Here is a 14528-nt window from a genome sequence, read left to right as displayed (position 1 = left end):
AAAAGCTACAGAACAGAAGAAATTCAGCATACAAGAAATTTCTTTCTTTTTTCTTAATTCTTATTTCTATTTCCAGTTTGTATATTCCAACTATTTCACTGGTTGCAAACAGTTGCAAAACCTAGTTTCATCTATGAAGTCATAATGCCTTCTGAAATTATTACATCGGTTATCTATTGGCCACACTTCATGCTGAGAGACTGTGGCCAGGGTCACTAGCAGCTGATAGGCACTGAAAATACATTTTAGTGTGCTCTGTGGATTAGCAAGAGGAGTGTGTGTTCCTGTAAAAGGTCTGCACACAAAGGGGCTTTCACATTTCCTTCTGTTATTTTGTTTGGAAGCCTAATTCCAAATATTCCCGCAATCATTCCCTTCCCCTTTCTTTTTAACTTGTACAACACTTAATCTGTACAATTTGGCACTTTGTGGTATTCTGTTTTATACTGTACAATATTTCCACATGTTGGTATTGTCTTCCAAACTATATGTTCCTCACAAAACAGGGCTCAAAAGCACAAAAACCTATATCCCATTTCAAATTTTAAAAACTCAAATGTTTTCTCTTGCTATGAAGACAGATTTGCACAATATTAAGAACCATTGATGTGAAGGTCATGGAGAATGTAGGTAAACAACCAAGGGACAGAAGCTCTTTTAAGCTTAGAGAAAATGCACATCTTGCCAATGACTTAATACGAGGCTTTCTTCCATAACACCTTTACTGAAGCTGTCTGTCTACCAGGGGAATCTGGAGAAGAGGCATCATAGGACTCTATCTGCTTTCTCAATCTTGAATAGCTTGACGCTCAGCACTTCTCCATCTGAAACTATGAGCAGAAGGATTTGAGTGCAGCATTTTCACAGATTTCTTGGATGTTTTGGATATGAGGTTCTTGAGAAGTACAGTTTCAATGCAGATCTTGGACCCAAGTGCAATAATCACTCATCCCTGGCCACGTAAGGCAAGAGACACTAGGCACAAATGTATCTTGATGACTCTTCTTAGAACCCCAATTTTCTTTTTTTTTTTTTGTTTTTCGTGTGTGCTTTTTATTTATTTATTTATTTTTTTTTTTTACAAATAGTTTATTGTCAAATTAGTTTCCACAGAACACGCAGTGCTCATCCCCAAAGTGCCCTCCTCCATGCCCATCCCCCCCTCCCCCCCACATCCATCAGTCCTCAGTTTTTGTCAGCATTCAAGAGTCTCTCATGGTTTGCTTCTCTCCCTTTCCCCCACCATTTCCGCCCTTCTTCTCCCCCTTGGTCCTCCGTCAAGTTCCTCCTAATCCTCCTATACGTGCAAACATATGGTATCTGTCCTTCTCTGCCTGACTTATTTCGCTCAGCAGAACACCCTCAAGGTCCATCCAGGTTGCTACACATGGCCAGATTTCATTCTTTCTCATTGCCATGTAGTATTCCATGGTATAGATAAACCACATCTTCTTGATCCAATCATCTGTTGATGGACACTTAGGCTCTTTCCATGTTTTAGCTATTGTGGAGAGTGCTGCTATGAACATTGGGGTACATGTGCTCCTATGCCTCAGCATTTCTGTATCCCTTGGGTATATTCCTAGCAGTGCTATTGCTGGGTCCTAGGGGAGTTCTATTGTTAGTTTCCTGAAGAACCTCCACACTGTTTTCCAGAGGGGTTGTACCAGTTTACATTCCCACCAACAGTGTAGGAGGGTGCCCGTTTCTCCACATCCTCGCCAGCATCTAGAGTTCTCTGATTGGCTCATTTTAGCCACTCTGGTGTGAGGTGGTATCTCAGTGTGGTTTTGATTTGTATTTCCCTGATGAGGAGGGATGCTGAGCATTGTTTCATGTGTCTGTTGGCCATCTGGATGTCCTCTTTGGATAAGTGTCTGTTCATGTCTTCTGCCCATTTCTTCACTGGGTTGTTTGTTTTTCGGGCGTGTAGTTTGGTGAGTAGAACCCCAATTTTCAACAGTGCAAATAAAAATCTTCATTTTTCTTTCAATATCTAGAGTAATGAGATTATTTCAAGAGCTACCAAGCTAAACAATGGGTCTTGGTTACTTTATTTCTTCTGCTTAATTCTATTTCCCTTTATGTTATGTGACTTGATAACACCTAAATAAATTGTCCATGAGAAACTTTCTGTTTCTTAAGATAATCTGGAGGAAATTACAGAGAAGAGATCACTGTAATAAGAGTATACAGTATTGTGTTCAGGTGAAGATGTAAGAGGTGGCAAATGACAGCCATTAGAAAACCTAATTACTATTTATTTCCCAACTGCAAGGAAGAAGAATAACTGAGCTTATTTAAAAGGATGCTCATATGTTTTGGTGGACCAACTATTAATTCAGCTTCTCATTCATTTGCTATGTAGCCTTTCAGGTTCCTTTAGAAGAACCCAAATACCCTTTCTAAAGTAAGAACAGCTGTCTCGAGGATAAACCACAGCTCTCTGGATGGCTAGATTTAAGAAGGATGTCCACTCAGGTTTCTTAAATCAGAATTAGGAGTACTTTAAATAGGAAGAATCAAGAAGGAAAAGTGGTAACTCTAAGCAATATAGAAAGGGAAAAAAAAAAAGCAGGAGAAGGATAGGATTTACAGCACAAACCTTTGCAATAACGCCCGTCAGATGCCAGCTGAAATCCAGGTTTGCAAATACATTTAAAACTGCCATCTTCATTGATACACATTCCATTAAGGCACATGTTCCTTATGCTACATTCATCCATATCTGAAAAAATACAGAGGATGCATTTTCTTATGATCAGAAGAGTAAGCTTCAAAGGAAGCCAACCTGAATCAACAGAATTCTTTTCTTTCACACTTCTTTCATTGTTATTGTAGCCTAAGGCCATGTAAAATATGTATTCTTAAGTTCTCAATTTTTGACATATTCATGCAAACTAGAGGGCTAAATTTATTTTCTGACATACGATGTAGACTATATGTCTACAGACTATATAGACGATATATATACAGATACATACATGTACATAGATATGAAATTCATATGTAGTAATATATACAAAGTTTCATATATGTGTATATATATTTATATATTATAGTACATAATATACATACATATACATTATATCATATAATTATATATATATATTTATAGATATGAAATTGACTCAATGGAAGCTGCCAGGATTTTTTTTTTAAACAGCGGTTTACAAACAAGTGTATTGAAAATATGATGGCTATCTTTACTTCACGGATATTACCTCTAATATACTGAAAAGTAAAAACAAAAAGCAAAACTAAGAATGATGGAACTTGAAATGTATTTTGGTCACCTCCTGATTCTTTATAAAGCAGAAACCAGAGGACAGCTTGAAGTTTGAAGCAATTTCAAAATAGGGGCAGGGAAAAAATGTGTTTTTAAAATGCAAGACTTGACTATGGAGCATAGCCATGTTAGTTAGGCTTTAAGATTCTTTGATCATAAGGTAATTTCTTTAATCAACATGTTATTTTATTTAATACTACAGCTGTCCTGGGGGAGGTGCTTGCTCTGCTAGACACGCTGTGTTTTCACTTACAGGCTTTAGTCAGACCAATGTAATTTATGATTTTTTTTTTCTTTTTTTCAAACAGGATTCTATCCCAACCAAGAATTCTGGCATTAAGTCTTTGAGTTGAATCACTGAGATAATATTCTGCCAAAAATGTTTCTAAGAACAATTTTGAAATTCTTTTAATGTATGAATAGATTCTTGGGATCTTTCCCAAAGATGCTGGGAAAGACAATAAGAAGCATTCCTCACTTTTTGCTAAAGGTCTACAAAGTGGAAACTCATCAATAATGTTCATAGTTTCAATTCAAAAAAAAAATGGCAGCGGAAAAAAGACAAAATGTTTGAAACAGCCCAATTCAAAACGAGATGATTAATTCAAGAGGCAATATAGCTGGTTATCAACAGTCAATGTTTCACACAAATTTTACATTTTCAGGTTCTCAATAGTATTTTATTACTAGACAGACACTTCAAACAGAAGGACTATCAATGACAAAAAAAAATATATGGCATAATATGAACTATACTTCAATTAGAAAACATATATATATATATGCGGTTAGGTGTGTCCTATTTAATAAAAAAAAACAATGTTCAAATTCTGATCGTATAAAATGAGGAAGTAATGATTTATGTGATAGAAGTTTCATTATCACCAGGTATCTCTCAAGGACAAGCTCTCCTTATATATCTGAAATGTTATCTGACTCACAGAAATGTAATTAAAGGTATGAATATTGCTGAAAATTATGCTTGCCTATCCCATAACAATCTGTGAATCCATTTGCTGCTTTGACCTTTCACCCAATGTTTGGCTTGGTCTTGTTAGAGACTTCTGATATTGGAATTGCAATGGAAAATGGGGATTAACATTACACCGTTATTTCTGTCATACTGGTATTACCTTCACAGTTCTTCCCATCTCGTGTAACGTGAAAGCCCGCGTTACATACACAATGGAAACTGCCATCTGTGTTGATGCAACGTCCGTTATTACAGATACGGCCATTCTGCAAACATTCATCGATGTCTAAGATTAAAGTCAAAACAGAAAAAACGGCTTCAGTTGGTGGATTCAAAATTATTTTCTTTTTCCTCCCTCCATCTCCAAACCCATAATCTTAGTCTCAAGTTTCGATTACCAAATGATATTCTTCAACAAAATTTTGATGTCCAATATTAAAATGACTAATTATTGTTTGCAAGACATGTGACAGAAAAAGACTGCCAACATAATAGCATTTTATCTAATTCTAATGTCTAATAAGAGCCCTTAAATCTCAGTCCTGTACCCAAAATTTTTCTTCACCATCTTCCTAGCTAATTTAAAGAGCCAGTATATATCATCATTTACATGAAACTTTGGCCGGCATCTTTCAACACATGCTCAAAAAGACAGATCTCATAGCTACATCAGAACAATAGAACAAAAGTCCTATTAAAAAGTTTTCATTCCATCTGAAAACCAGCAATCACATGACCCCGAAATGTTTACTTTCCTTATGGCAGTCCTGGTCCAAGTACAGTTTTCTTGTTTATATATGCTTAGTTTCTTTTATAGCCTTATAAGCATTCTATCTAGCAAATAAAATATGAGGGCACTTCCCCTTCTTTGTGTTGTGTTTTGTATTATGCCAAAGAAAACAATGGAGCTTGATATGGACGTGTTAAAAAGGACAATAACTTGAATAATCTGTATCTGACCGCTCATTTAAAGATTAATGATTAACTCAAATTGGACAACACGGTACGCTGGATTATCTGTTCCCTTCAGTTTCTAGGCTAGATACCTGGAGGAACACCAAGGAGGATGAATACACACTGCCTCGTCTCCACGGCGTACAATCTTTGCCAGGGCTTATTCCCCAGAAGACAGAGGCCAGGAACTGTGTAGTAGTGGACCGGGGCTGAACTATCTGTGCAGGGTTGAGGCCACATGCGCCTGAGCACCCTAAACATCCTCTGGACGACAAGAATGTGCATTCATGGCATACTGCTTACTCTGTCTACCCTGCGTCTGCACGCTGTCTTGTGGTTGACCCTCAGACGCACTTTCTTTCTGGGCAGATCCAGCCGTGGTTTCCACACGAGTCATTGGACTAGCTGAGGCAGTCTGGGCTTTTCTTCTGTCTGATCTTTGTGCCAACAACCTACGCTCTTTTTCTCTCTCATTTATTTCTTAATCCTCGCAAAAATCTGACTTGCTCCACACTCCAAAAAATAGTAAAAGCCACATACTCTTGAGCAGAATTTTTTTAGGGTTCTATAATCTTTTGAAGCCCAGGGATAAAATAAACAGTATAAAGAGTTCAGCGTTTTCTCTCCTCACTAATTTCAGAACACCACCGGGCTCCCCACTGCCTCACAAGACAAACTGAAAGCTTGCCATTAAAAGTTCTCTAGGGGCGCCTGGGTGGCTTAGTCGGTTAAGCGTCCGACTTTCGCTTAGGTCATGATCTCGCGGTTCGTGGGTTCGAGCCCCGCATCGGGCTCTGAGCTGACTGACAGCTCAGAGCCTGGAGCCTGTTTCAGTCTGTGACTCCCTCTCTCTCTGACCCTCCCCTGCTCACGCTGTCTCTCTCTCTCTCCTAGAAATAAATAAAATATTTAAAAAAAATTTAAAAAAAAATAATAAAAGTTCTCTACATAGTTCTGTCTCTTCTGCCCCCTTCTCTTCAGTCTGTCATGTACTTCTCCTCAGCTAAGTACACAGTCTTTCTGTTTTGTGACAACTTTCATCTACCCCAAAATGTGAGTATGTCATCAACTTCTTATGTTTGAGATAAGCTTAGCACTAGCTCTTGATTGAAGAAGACCGTGTTTGAGGCTTTTAGGTAATCCTCAGTCTCTAATAAATTAAGTCTCAGAGTGATAACACCACCACTCATCTATACCAGCTGGCCCTTGCCCCAGCTGAGTGCTCCCAATAATCTCTTCTATTTGCTCATTTAATAGTGCCATATTCTAGACACTGGTTTCAGCTTATTCTCTATATTGCAAAATGCCTAGTATACTGTACATGCTAATTATTTTAAACAATAGCTGTAATACTGACAATGTTTGAAACCCAGTTAAATATTCAAACTATCCTTATTTATATTCATGAAGTAGGCCATTAATAGGAATACTAGCAGGTAGACCTACTGCGTTCTGGTTTCTTCTACTCAAAACCGCCATTTATAGGCAGTGTACTAAAACATACCAAATGGCAAGAAATGTCTAAGCCTGAATCACAATCAAAGACCCTGAAACCAAACCAATAAAAATAAAAACTGTATGTCTTCAACTCAGATGAAGAGCTTCTACTTAAAAAAAAAAAAAAAAAAAAAAAGACAAAACTAAGTCTTATTAATGGCTGCAATTTTTTTAAGTGGTACAAACCTTCTAACCTTTCCTTGTATTTAATTTTAACACAGAATTCTCTTGCTTTTATCTGGCTTTACTGGATCAGTGAAATAACCTCATTCTGTGCCAAATTTATAGAGACATAGATATTTGAGTTCTCTGAGGGTTGAAAGAACATCTTACTTATTTCTGTTGCAGAAACTGTGTATCAGTCATCCAATAAAAGGCATACAGGATGACACACTAAACGAATAAACCTGAAGGGAAAATTTTGTGAGCAAACACGTACAGCAGTACTTCCCAAACTTTAAAATGCTCCTGGATCACTGGGGGAGCTTGTTAAAATACGGACTCTGATTTAGTAGGTCTGAGGTCGGACCTGAGATTCTGCATTTCCGATCAGCTCCCAGGCGATGCCGCTGCTGACCACATGAATAAGAAGCGAGAAATTGCAGACTCCGTCCTTATACTTTAGATCTTTCCATTAAGAAATCAGTTACATACAACTTCACCTGAAACTTTCCTCCGTTTCTGGGTCAACAAAGGACAACCCCATTCCCTAGCTCTCAGATTAAAAATGAAGAGGCAATAGTGATGAGGCAAAAAAGTAGTGAAAATAAGATATTTGCACAGGAACAGACGCATCTTTTAAAAATGATTTGGATCTCTGCCAGATTTTATGATGCTCTCCTTCCAAGTGACAAGATCTGGAATTGAGTGCAAAAAGCAACAAGAGCCTATTAGCCTCTCCTGGCCGGGTTATTCAAACTCTGTTAAATTCCTTTGAAGTGAACCTTTTACTGAGCATATATGTCCCCTTACTTAGCGTGTTCCAAGCTAGGACCATACCTCGGCACTCTGTCCGGGTGAGCGTGCTCTGATAGCCAGGCCGGCATTGACAGGTGTATGAGCCCTGGTTATTAATACACTCTCCACCGGCACAAGGGTTTTTCTCACATTCATCAACATCTGCAAAATACAGTATATTTCAGTAAGAAATTAGATAGCAAGAGCTTGCAACTTTAAGACCATTTTATTGGTTTCCTTTACATGTTAAAACATTTTCCTTTTCAGAAACAAATAGCATAATGAAAAGGATCTTTTTTCTTTCTACTACAATGTATCATGTCACGAGCCACTTGAAAACTGGTTGAGCAGTTAAAGTGTATTATTTTCCTGTGTCATTTTTCAGAGGAAAATGCCAAACACGTAGCAACTCAACACTCCAAGCTAATAAACATTTTCTCTTCCTTGAGTCTGGCCTAAGGGAATCAAACAGACTAACATTTCAGAAATGGCTTCTAGGCAGGATTCTGAGTATCTCTTATGGCTCTATTTTTCAATAAAAAGGGGTCTCACCTTATCTAAGCATCCCTTGCTGAATTCCACCGAGAACATTAGGACAAAACATGAAACACTTACCATTTAAAGAGCTATTCTCACCAACCACAGAGTCTACCCCCCAATCCAGGGAGGCTCCCACAGTTTTACAGTTGTTTAGGACTATCAGCATATTTAATATCAGCATATTTAACTGGTTTATACCCCCTTAGTTGTAAAGATGAGGAAACTAAGGTTTTTGGAAGATAACCCACCCACTCACCCAGAGTCACATGTTTCTTGCTGCAGGTGTGCCCTCACCCGAAGGTGGGCTAGATGTCCCCTCTTCCACCAGTTCTGGATGACTTTACGGACTGAATGACTCTCCCCTAGTGTGTTGCCAGAAGGGGCGCTCATGTCATCAGGAAACTACCCAGTGTGAGAAACTAGTAACTCTTTATTTCTGCCTGATTCACAATGACAGAATTAGACTTTATAACCAAGCTAAGACAGGGATTTATTTTAAAAAACTAGATGGCAATTGGGTGTTCTTTTCCAACCTATCAAATTAATTATTCTTATGTTACATCTCCTCCTTTTGCTGGCTTAAATGACTTGTCAACAATTCAAAGTTTCTCTTTTCAATTTTAATGACTTTCCAGTTTTAGAGACAACTGGTGAGTTATATCCATTTAAGTCAGTAAAATGTGTACATTTTTATAATTTTGGGATGGTGTGAATGCTTTATTTTAATGGTCAGACTTTTGATGAGATGGCTGAAGTTGAAGCTATCAGCAATGACTTGAATGTATTTTACGATGATGGTTAAAAGTCACTATAGTTGGCAGAATAATGCCCCTCCCCAAATATGTTCATGTCCTAATCCCCAGAACCTCTGAATACACTACATGGCAAAGAGGAATCAAGGTTGCTAATCAGCAGAACTTGAGATGGGGAGAGTCTCCTAGCTTATACAGATGCACCCTGTGTAATCACAAAGGTCCTTAAAAGTGGAAGAGGGAATTGGAAGAGAGAACCAAAGAATTCATGATGTGAAGATGTTATACTGCAGGCTTTGTAGAGGAGAGGACCATCATCTAAGGAATACAGATGGCCTCTAGAAGCTGGAAAAGGCAAAGGAATGGATTCTCTCCAAAAGGAATACAGCCCTGCTGACATCTTGATTTTAGCCCAGTTATTTTAGTCCCGTGTTGGACTTCTAACCTACAGAACTATATTTTAAGCCACTGACTTGGAGTTGATTTGTTACAGCTGCCACAGGAAACCCATATAGTCATGGGACAGAATTGCAATAGCCTCTCGGTGCAGACCTAGCCATATGTATGACATACCAATGCACTCCCCGCGGAGGTCCAGCTGGAATCCCTTGTTGCACTCACACCGGTAGCTCCCAGGAGTTGGAATGCAGCGTCCATTTTGACAGAGATAGCGAAACAACTGGCAGTAATCAGTGACATTGACTGGCAGCACCCCTAAAGGAATAACATTAAACCCCACTGAAATCACTTATAACCAGGACATCTTTCATCAGCGCTTAACCCATTAACAATGAGCAAGATACTAAAATGTAAAGGAAGGAAACACTCTCTGGGCAAAGATCATCTGGCGCCAATAAAGCATATTCCCAGGCCCGTTCACAGCGATCATGTGCGGCCGGGTTCTGCGGCCTCACGGTAGCCTGCCTCTCCCTACCTCTACCTCTTTTCTGCCTCCCTCTCAAGCCTCCAGTTTGGGGAAATGAAAAAGACAATGCGTTCTTGGCAATTACTTGCAAAACTGCTTTAAACTGTATAAAACTCATTACACAAAGCTCATTGTATATGCCCCCTCTATGACTTCACCCTCTATGAATCAGATTTACATCTCGCCCACAATGAGCTAACTAACTGTCCTACAGATGACTCAAAGCATCAACAGCAATGGGGCGCCTGGGTGGCTTAGTCCGTTAAGCGTCCGACTTTCGCTTAGGTCGTGATCTCGCGGTTCTTGGGTTCGAGCCCCGCGTCGGGCTCTGTGCTGACTGCCGGCTCAGAGCCTGGAGCCTGTTTCAGTCTGTGACTCCCTCTCTCTCTGACCCTCCCCTGCTCACGCTGTGTCTCTCTCTCTCTCCTAGAAATAAATAAAACATTAAAAAAATTTTAAAAAAAACCATCAACAGCAAAAGGACATATTTCAGGAGAATATGATGAAGCCTATTTTTCTCTAGGAAATAGGCGTATTAAAAATTTATATATAACACTCTGTAAATTAAACAAAAAAGTTAACTTGGTTAACACAAGAAAAATAATCAGACGACTTTTGAATCCTTACTTGGTGGTTCCCGAGACGGGTATGGATATTCCACTGGTGGTCGAGGGACGGGTACTGGAGGTCCAGGAGGATAGCCAGGAGGAACAGGGTGAACTGGAGGAATGGGACCAAGGGGTGGGGAAGGATATCCTGGTCTCTCAGGAATTACCAAAGGGATGGAGCACAGCTTGTTGAAATCCTCTGGAAAAGCATGACACAACAGAACACAAAAGCTGAATGGGCTACAGTGTACCTCATAGTCCCGCGGAAGTCACCCTTACATTTCAAACCAACTTTGAATAAAATCAATCACCAAACCACATAGATCAATTGGATAAAAAGGAAAAAGCCCACTGGCTTCATTCCCATCCTAAGAGCTTCAGTCACTATTAGGAACAGTAATTCAAAACTGAAAACAAACTTCCCAGTGTGTGTACCACATGCCTCTCCCAAAATTTAGAGTCTTTACCTATGTCACGGTTCACCTTAAGGAAGAATGAAATGCCACTTTTGTCATTCCGTCCCATTTATGGACCCCACAGAGGTCTAAAGAGCATGCTAAAAAGCCTGGATTTTATTTTATGTGCAATGGGAAGCCACTGGAAGTCTTCAGACTAATGTGGGATGTAATCAACTGAACATTTTCAGAAGATCCGTCTTGCTGATACATGGAGAATGTGCTAAAGGAAGGCAAGGCTGTTACAGAAGACCAAGGGCAAGAAAACAATGGCTGGACATGGGAGGCAGTGATGAAACTGGGCAGAAGCAGACAAATTTGAAGCATATTTTAGTCTTAAATGGGTAGTTCTTCCTGAAGGAGGAAATGATAGAGCAGAGGGGGCAGAAAATCAAGAATGACATAGTCTCCTGGTTTAGCAAATGGGTAGATGTTGGTGACATTTACCTAGATGGAGAAAATTTCAATGGGAGCAGGTTTGGTGGATAGAGGCCATGTTCCATTTGAACATACACATTTTGAGATATAGACATCCAAGTAGATTTGTCACACAGCAGCTGTGTAAGACAGTTTGAAGCCTAGAGGAGAAGTGGGGGCCGAATAGAAGTTTTGCAATTATCAGTAGACAGGTAGTATTTAAAGCCGGGGGATGGATGAGCTCACTTAGGGAAGGTATGGAAACCGCAGAGAAGGGTGTACAGAGAGAGAGCCCTGAGAAATACGTATTTGTACAATGAAGTGTTGAAGAAGCAGCACTCCACAGGGCAGAAGGGATACTGGGGGAGGGAGGGTCCAGTGTTAATGCTACAAAATGATACCCTGAACTAGTACACCTGAGTTAATCAACTCTTTTCCTCTGACTTCACATATATGCTGATTTCTTTCTCACATGACTTTTTGCTTCTTTCTCACAATTATTCTTTATCAGAATAAATCCTCTTTAGATTTGTGATGCATTTTCTTTTCCTGAGCTTCCAGAAAAGTGTTTTAAAACACTAGCCAGGTTTCCAGGGCTGTATTTACTTAACTACTATTACATTTTCATGTTTCCTACAAATAGCCATATCTTGTTACAGTTCGCCTCCATATGTACATTAACCATGTGATTTTTTAATTTCTTTTTTCTCCCTCTTGCCAGAATGTTAATAATTTTATTATCGCTGCTACACAAGGATACTCTCGTTGATACTTTCTATACTCGTTTTATCCAGTAATAGAAATTAGGTTAATATTACTCTTTTCCTTATGGACTAAATCTGACTTATTCTCAGGACTATGTCTTATGGAAATAACATTCCTATTTCAACATCATGGGAAAATCTGCCAATTTATATGTGGCTAAATATACCTGGCTACCACATACCAGGGATGTTGTTATTTGTTCCATTACTAAAGTATCTTCAATCACATATGACGTTTCCAACTCAGGTTAAGCTTATGTTTTTAGAGAATTCTATTATTGCTTTTTAATTATTGTTTATCGTTAAGTTTAACCCAGAGAGATTCTGTAGCACTTGACTGCAACTGGAAAGGATTTATGTATTGCTTATGCTTCCCTGAACCAGGATGCTACAATCCCTCCTAACAAACCACAGTGATCCTTTGCACAGAATTATCACCTGGATGTGCCATTATCATTTCCTGGCTACCGGCTTCCCACCAAATTTCCACCACCAAGACTGTGCACAGTGTTTGAAGTCAAGAATCCTATCTAACTCATAACTAACTCCCATTCTGAGCCGACCCCTGCACAGACACATACAAGGTATTAATTAACTACGTGTTGGATTTAACTGGATAGTAATTATATTAAGGGACTCAGTTTGCTTCCAAGCTTCAGTTCAGCCTTTTTCTTTAGCCTTTTAGGATCTGTATAAAAGAAATTGAATAGCTCATTGGAATCTCTGCTAATTAGATGAGTATATGACTTTAAGCATGCCATGAAATTAATCTTAACCTCAGTAGGAAAATTCATCTTAACCTCCGAGTGGGTCTGGCTTCCTAATTTTCCCATGAGCCCCTTTGACATTCAGGACCAGCAAACTGCAGCTAGTTTTGTTCAACTGATATCCATCTTTCCTTTCTCCATGTAACCTGAAGATGATACTGATTTTTTTTAATGGGGAGAAAAGCTGGCCAGTCTAAAACACTCCTATGTGTATATATATATACATCATCACTCTCCCTAAGTTAAGAGCCTAGAGCTCCATAGTGCTGCTACCAGAACGTCTGAGCAGACAAAAACACCCACTTGCAAACCAGCTTTTCTCTGTCAGTCTGCTTTTCCCTGGGCCTTAGATTGTGGGCATTTTGGTGGTACATATGAGAGAGCAGCTCCCTGCAAGGCCATCCAGGGGAACAGGACCTTCTGCTCATGTATCCCAAAGTTGGTTTTCAAGCACCTCTACCTGCCCATCCCTCTCCCCTCTTCTCAAGGTCTCAGCACACAAAGGAATCTGCATCAATGCTGCTGATTCCTAAATTAACAGATGTATTTAAAAAGTGATTTTCCTGGTACCCAAGACATGTGTCTTAGTAGGACAACACGTACTTCTTCTAAATAGTAACTTACTAAATGGTCCCCCTATGGCACAAAGAACGGTGGGCTATATTTTTAGGCTATAGACAGTAAGCAAATCAGACAAAATTATGACTTGCTATATGTTAAAATGTATTGAAAGATTTTTATTGCTTCTTTAATCTACACATATAATTCTCAGCAATAAAGAGAAATTTTAGAGTAACACCTGTGAGCAGGTGTAGAATCCATGATAATAGGTAATTTACATTCTGTGAGTAACACTCTAATTAACTCTGTGTTTATTCTTCCCCACCTTGATTTGCTCTGCTAAAGTGCTCTGATTCAAACATACCGTTCAGGAATCAGATCGAGAATGAGCTATAACCCCGGTTCTTACTTACATCTGGTGGGAAAGATGTCACTTAATAAATTGTTCACTCTACCTGAATGCCTCCTATGAATAAGATTTTGCCAAATACTATGGAAGTGTTAAGAAAGCATAAAGTATATGAGACTATGATAATGAATGAGCCCTCCTAATGAGATTTATCAACTAGTAAAAAAGCAATACATGAACACAAGTTGCCAAAAAGCAGAGTAGATGGGATTTGTGCCACAGCAAGAATAAAAACCTGGAACAAGGAGACAGAAGGCAGCATTTCCAGCTGTAGTTATCCTGGCACACTCATGAATTCAGTCATATTGAGAATCATTTTAGGATCCTTAGGAAACAAGAGGGCATTTTATTATTTGTTTTTAATGTTTATTTATTTTTTTTGAGGGAGAGAGAAACAGAGTGTAAGTGGGAAAGGGTCAGAGAGAGAGAGAAGGAAACACAGAATCTGAAGCAGGCTCCAGGCTCTGAGCTGTCAGCACAGAGCCCGACGCGGAACTCGAACTCACGAACTGTGAGATCATGACCTGAGCTGAAGTCGGCCGCTTAACTGACTGAGCCACCCAGGTGCCCCAAGAGGGCATTTTACAGGCAAAGTAGCAGAGGTAGGAAGTAGGGAGTAAGAACCTCAACTGAGGACAAGTTTTAGAGAAAAAAAGAGTA

At 39.3% G+C, this 14528-nt stretch overlaps 1 protein-coding gene across 1 annotated transcript in view; it reads right to left on the bottom strand.

Annotated features, from left to right (window-relative positions):
• FBN1 (fibrillin 1) overlaps positions 1–14528 on the bottom strand; it is a 240142-nt gene that overhangs the window by 96813 nt on the left and 128801 nt on the right. The window contains 5 exon segments of the mRNA XM_039218035.1: positions 2606–2728; positions 4423–4548; positions 7713–7832; positions 9536–9676; positions 10515–10694. Of these exon segments, the coding sequence (XP_039073966.1) occupies positions 2606–2728; positions 4423–4548; positions 7713–7832; positions 9536–9676; positions 10515–10694 (690 nt within the window).

Source organism: Hyaena hyaena, unplaced genomic scaffold (genome assembly GCF_003009895.1).
Source record: "Hyaena hyaena isolate Hyena2069 unplaced genomic scaffold, ASM300989v1 scaffold_730, whole genome shotgun sequence".
NCBI classification, from domain to species: domain Eukaryota; kingdom Metazoa; phylum Chordata; class Mammalia; order Carnivora; family Hyaenidae; genus Hyaena; species Hyaena hyaena.
The sequence above is the reverse complement of the archived record's forward strand: the minus strand, read 5'-3'. Positions and strand labels throughout refer to the sequence as shown.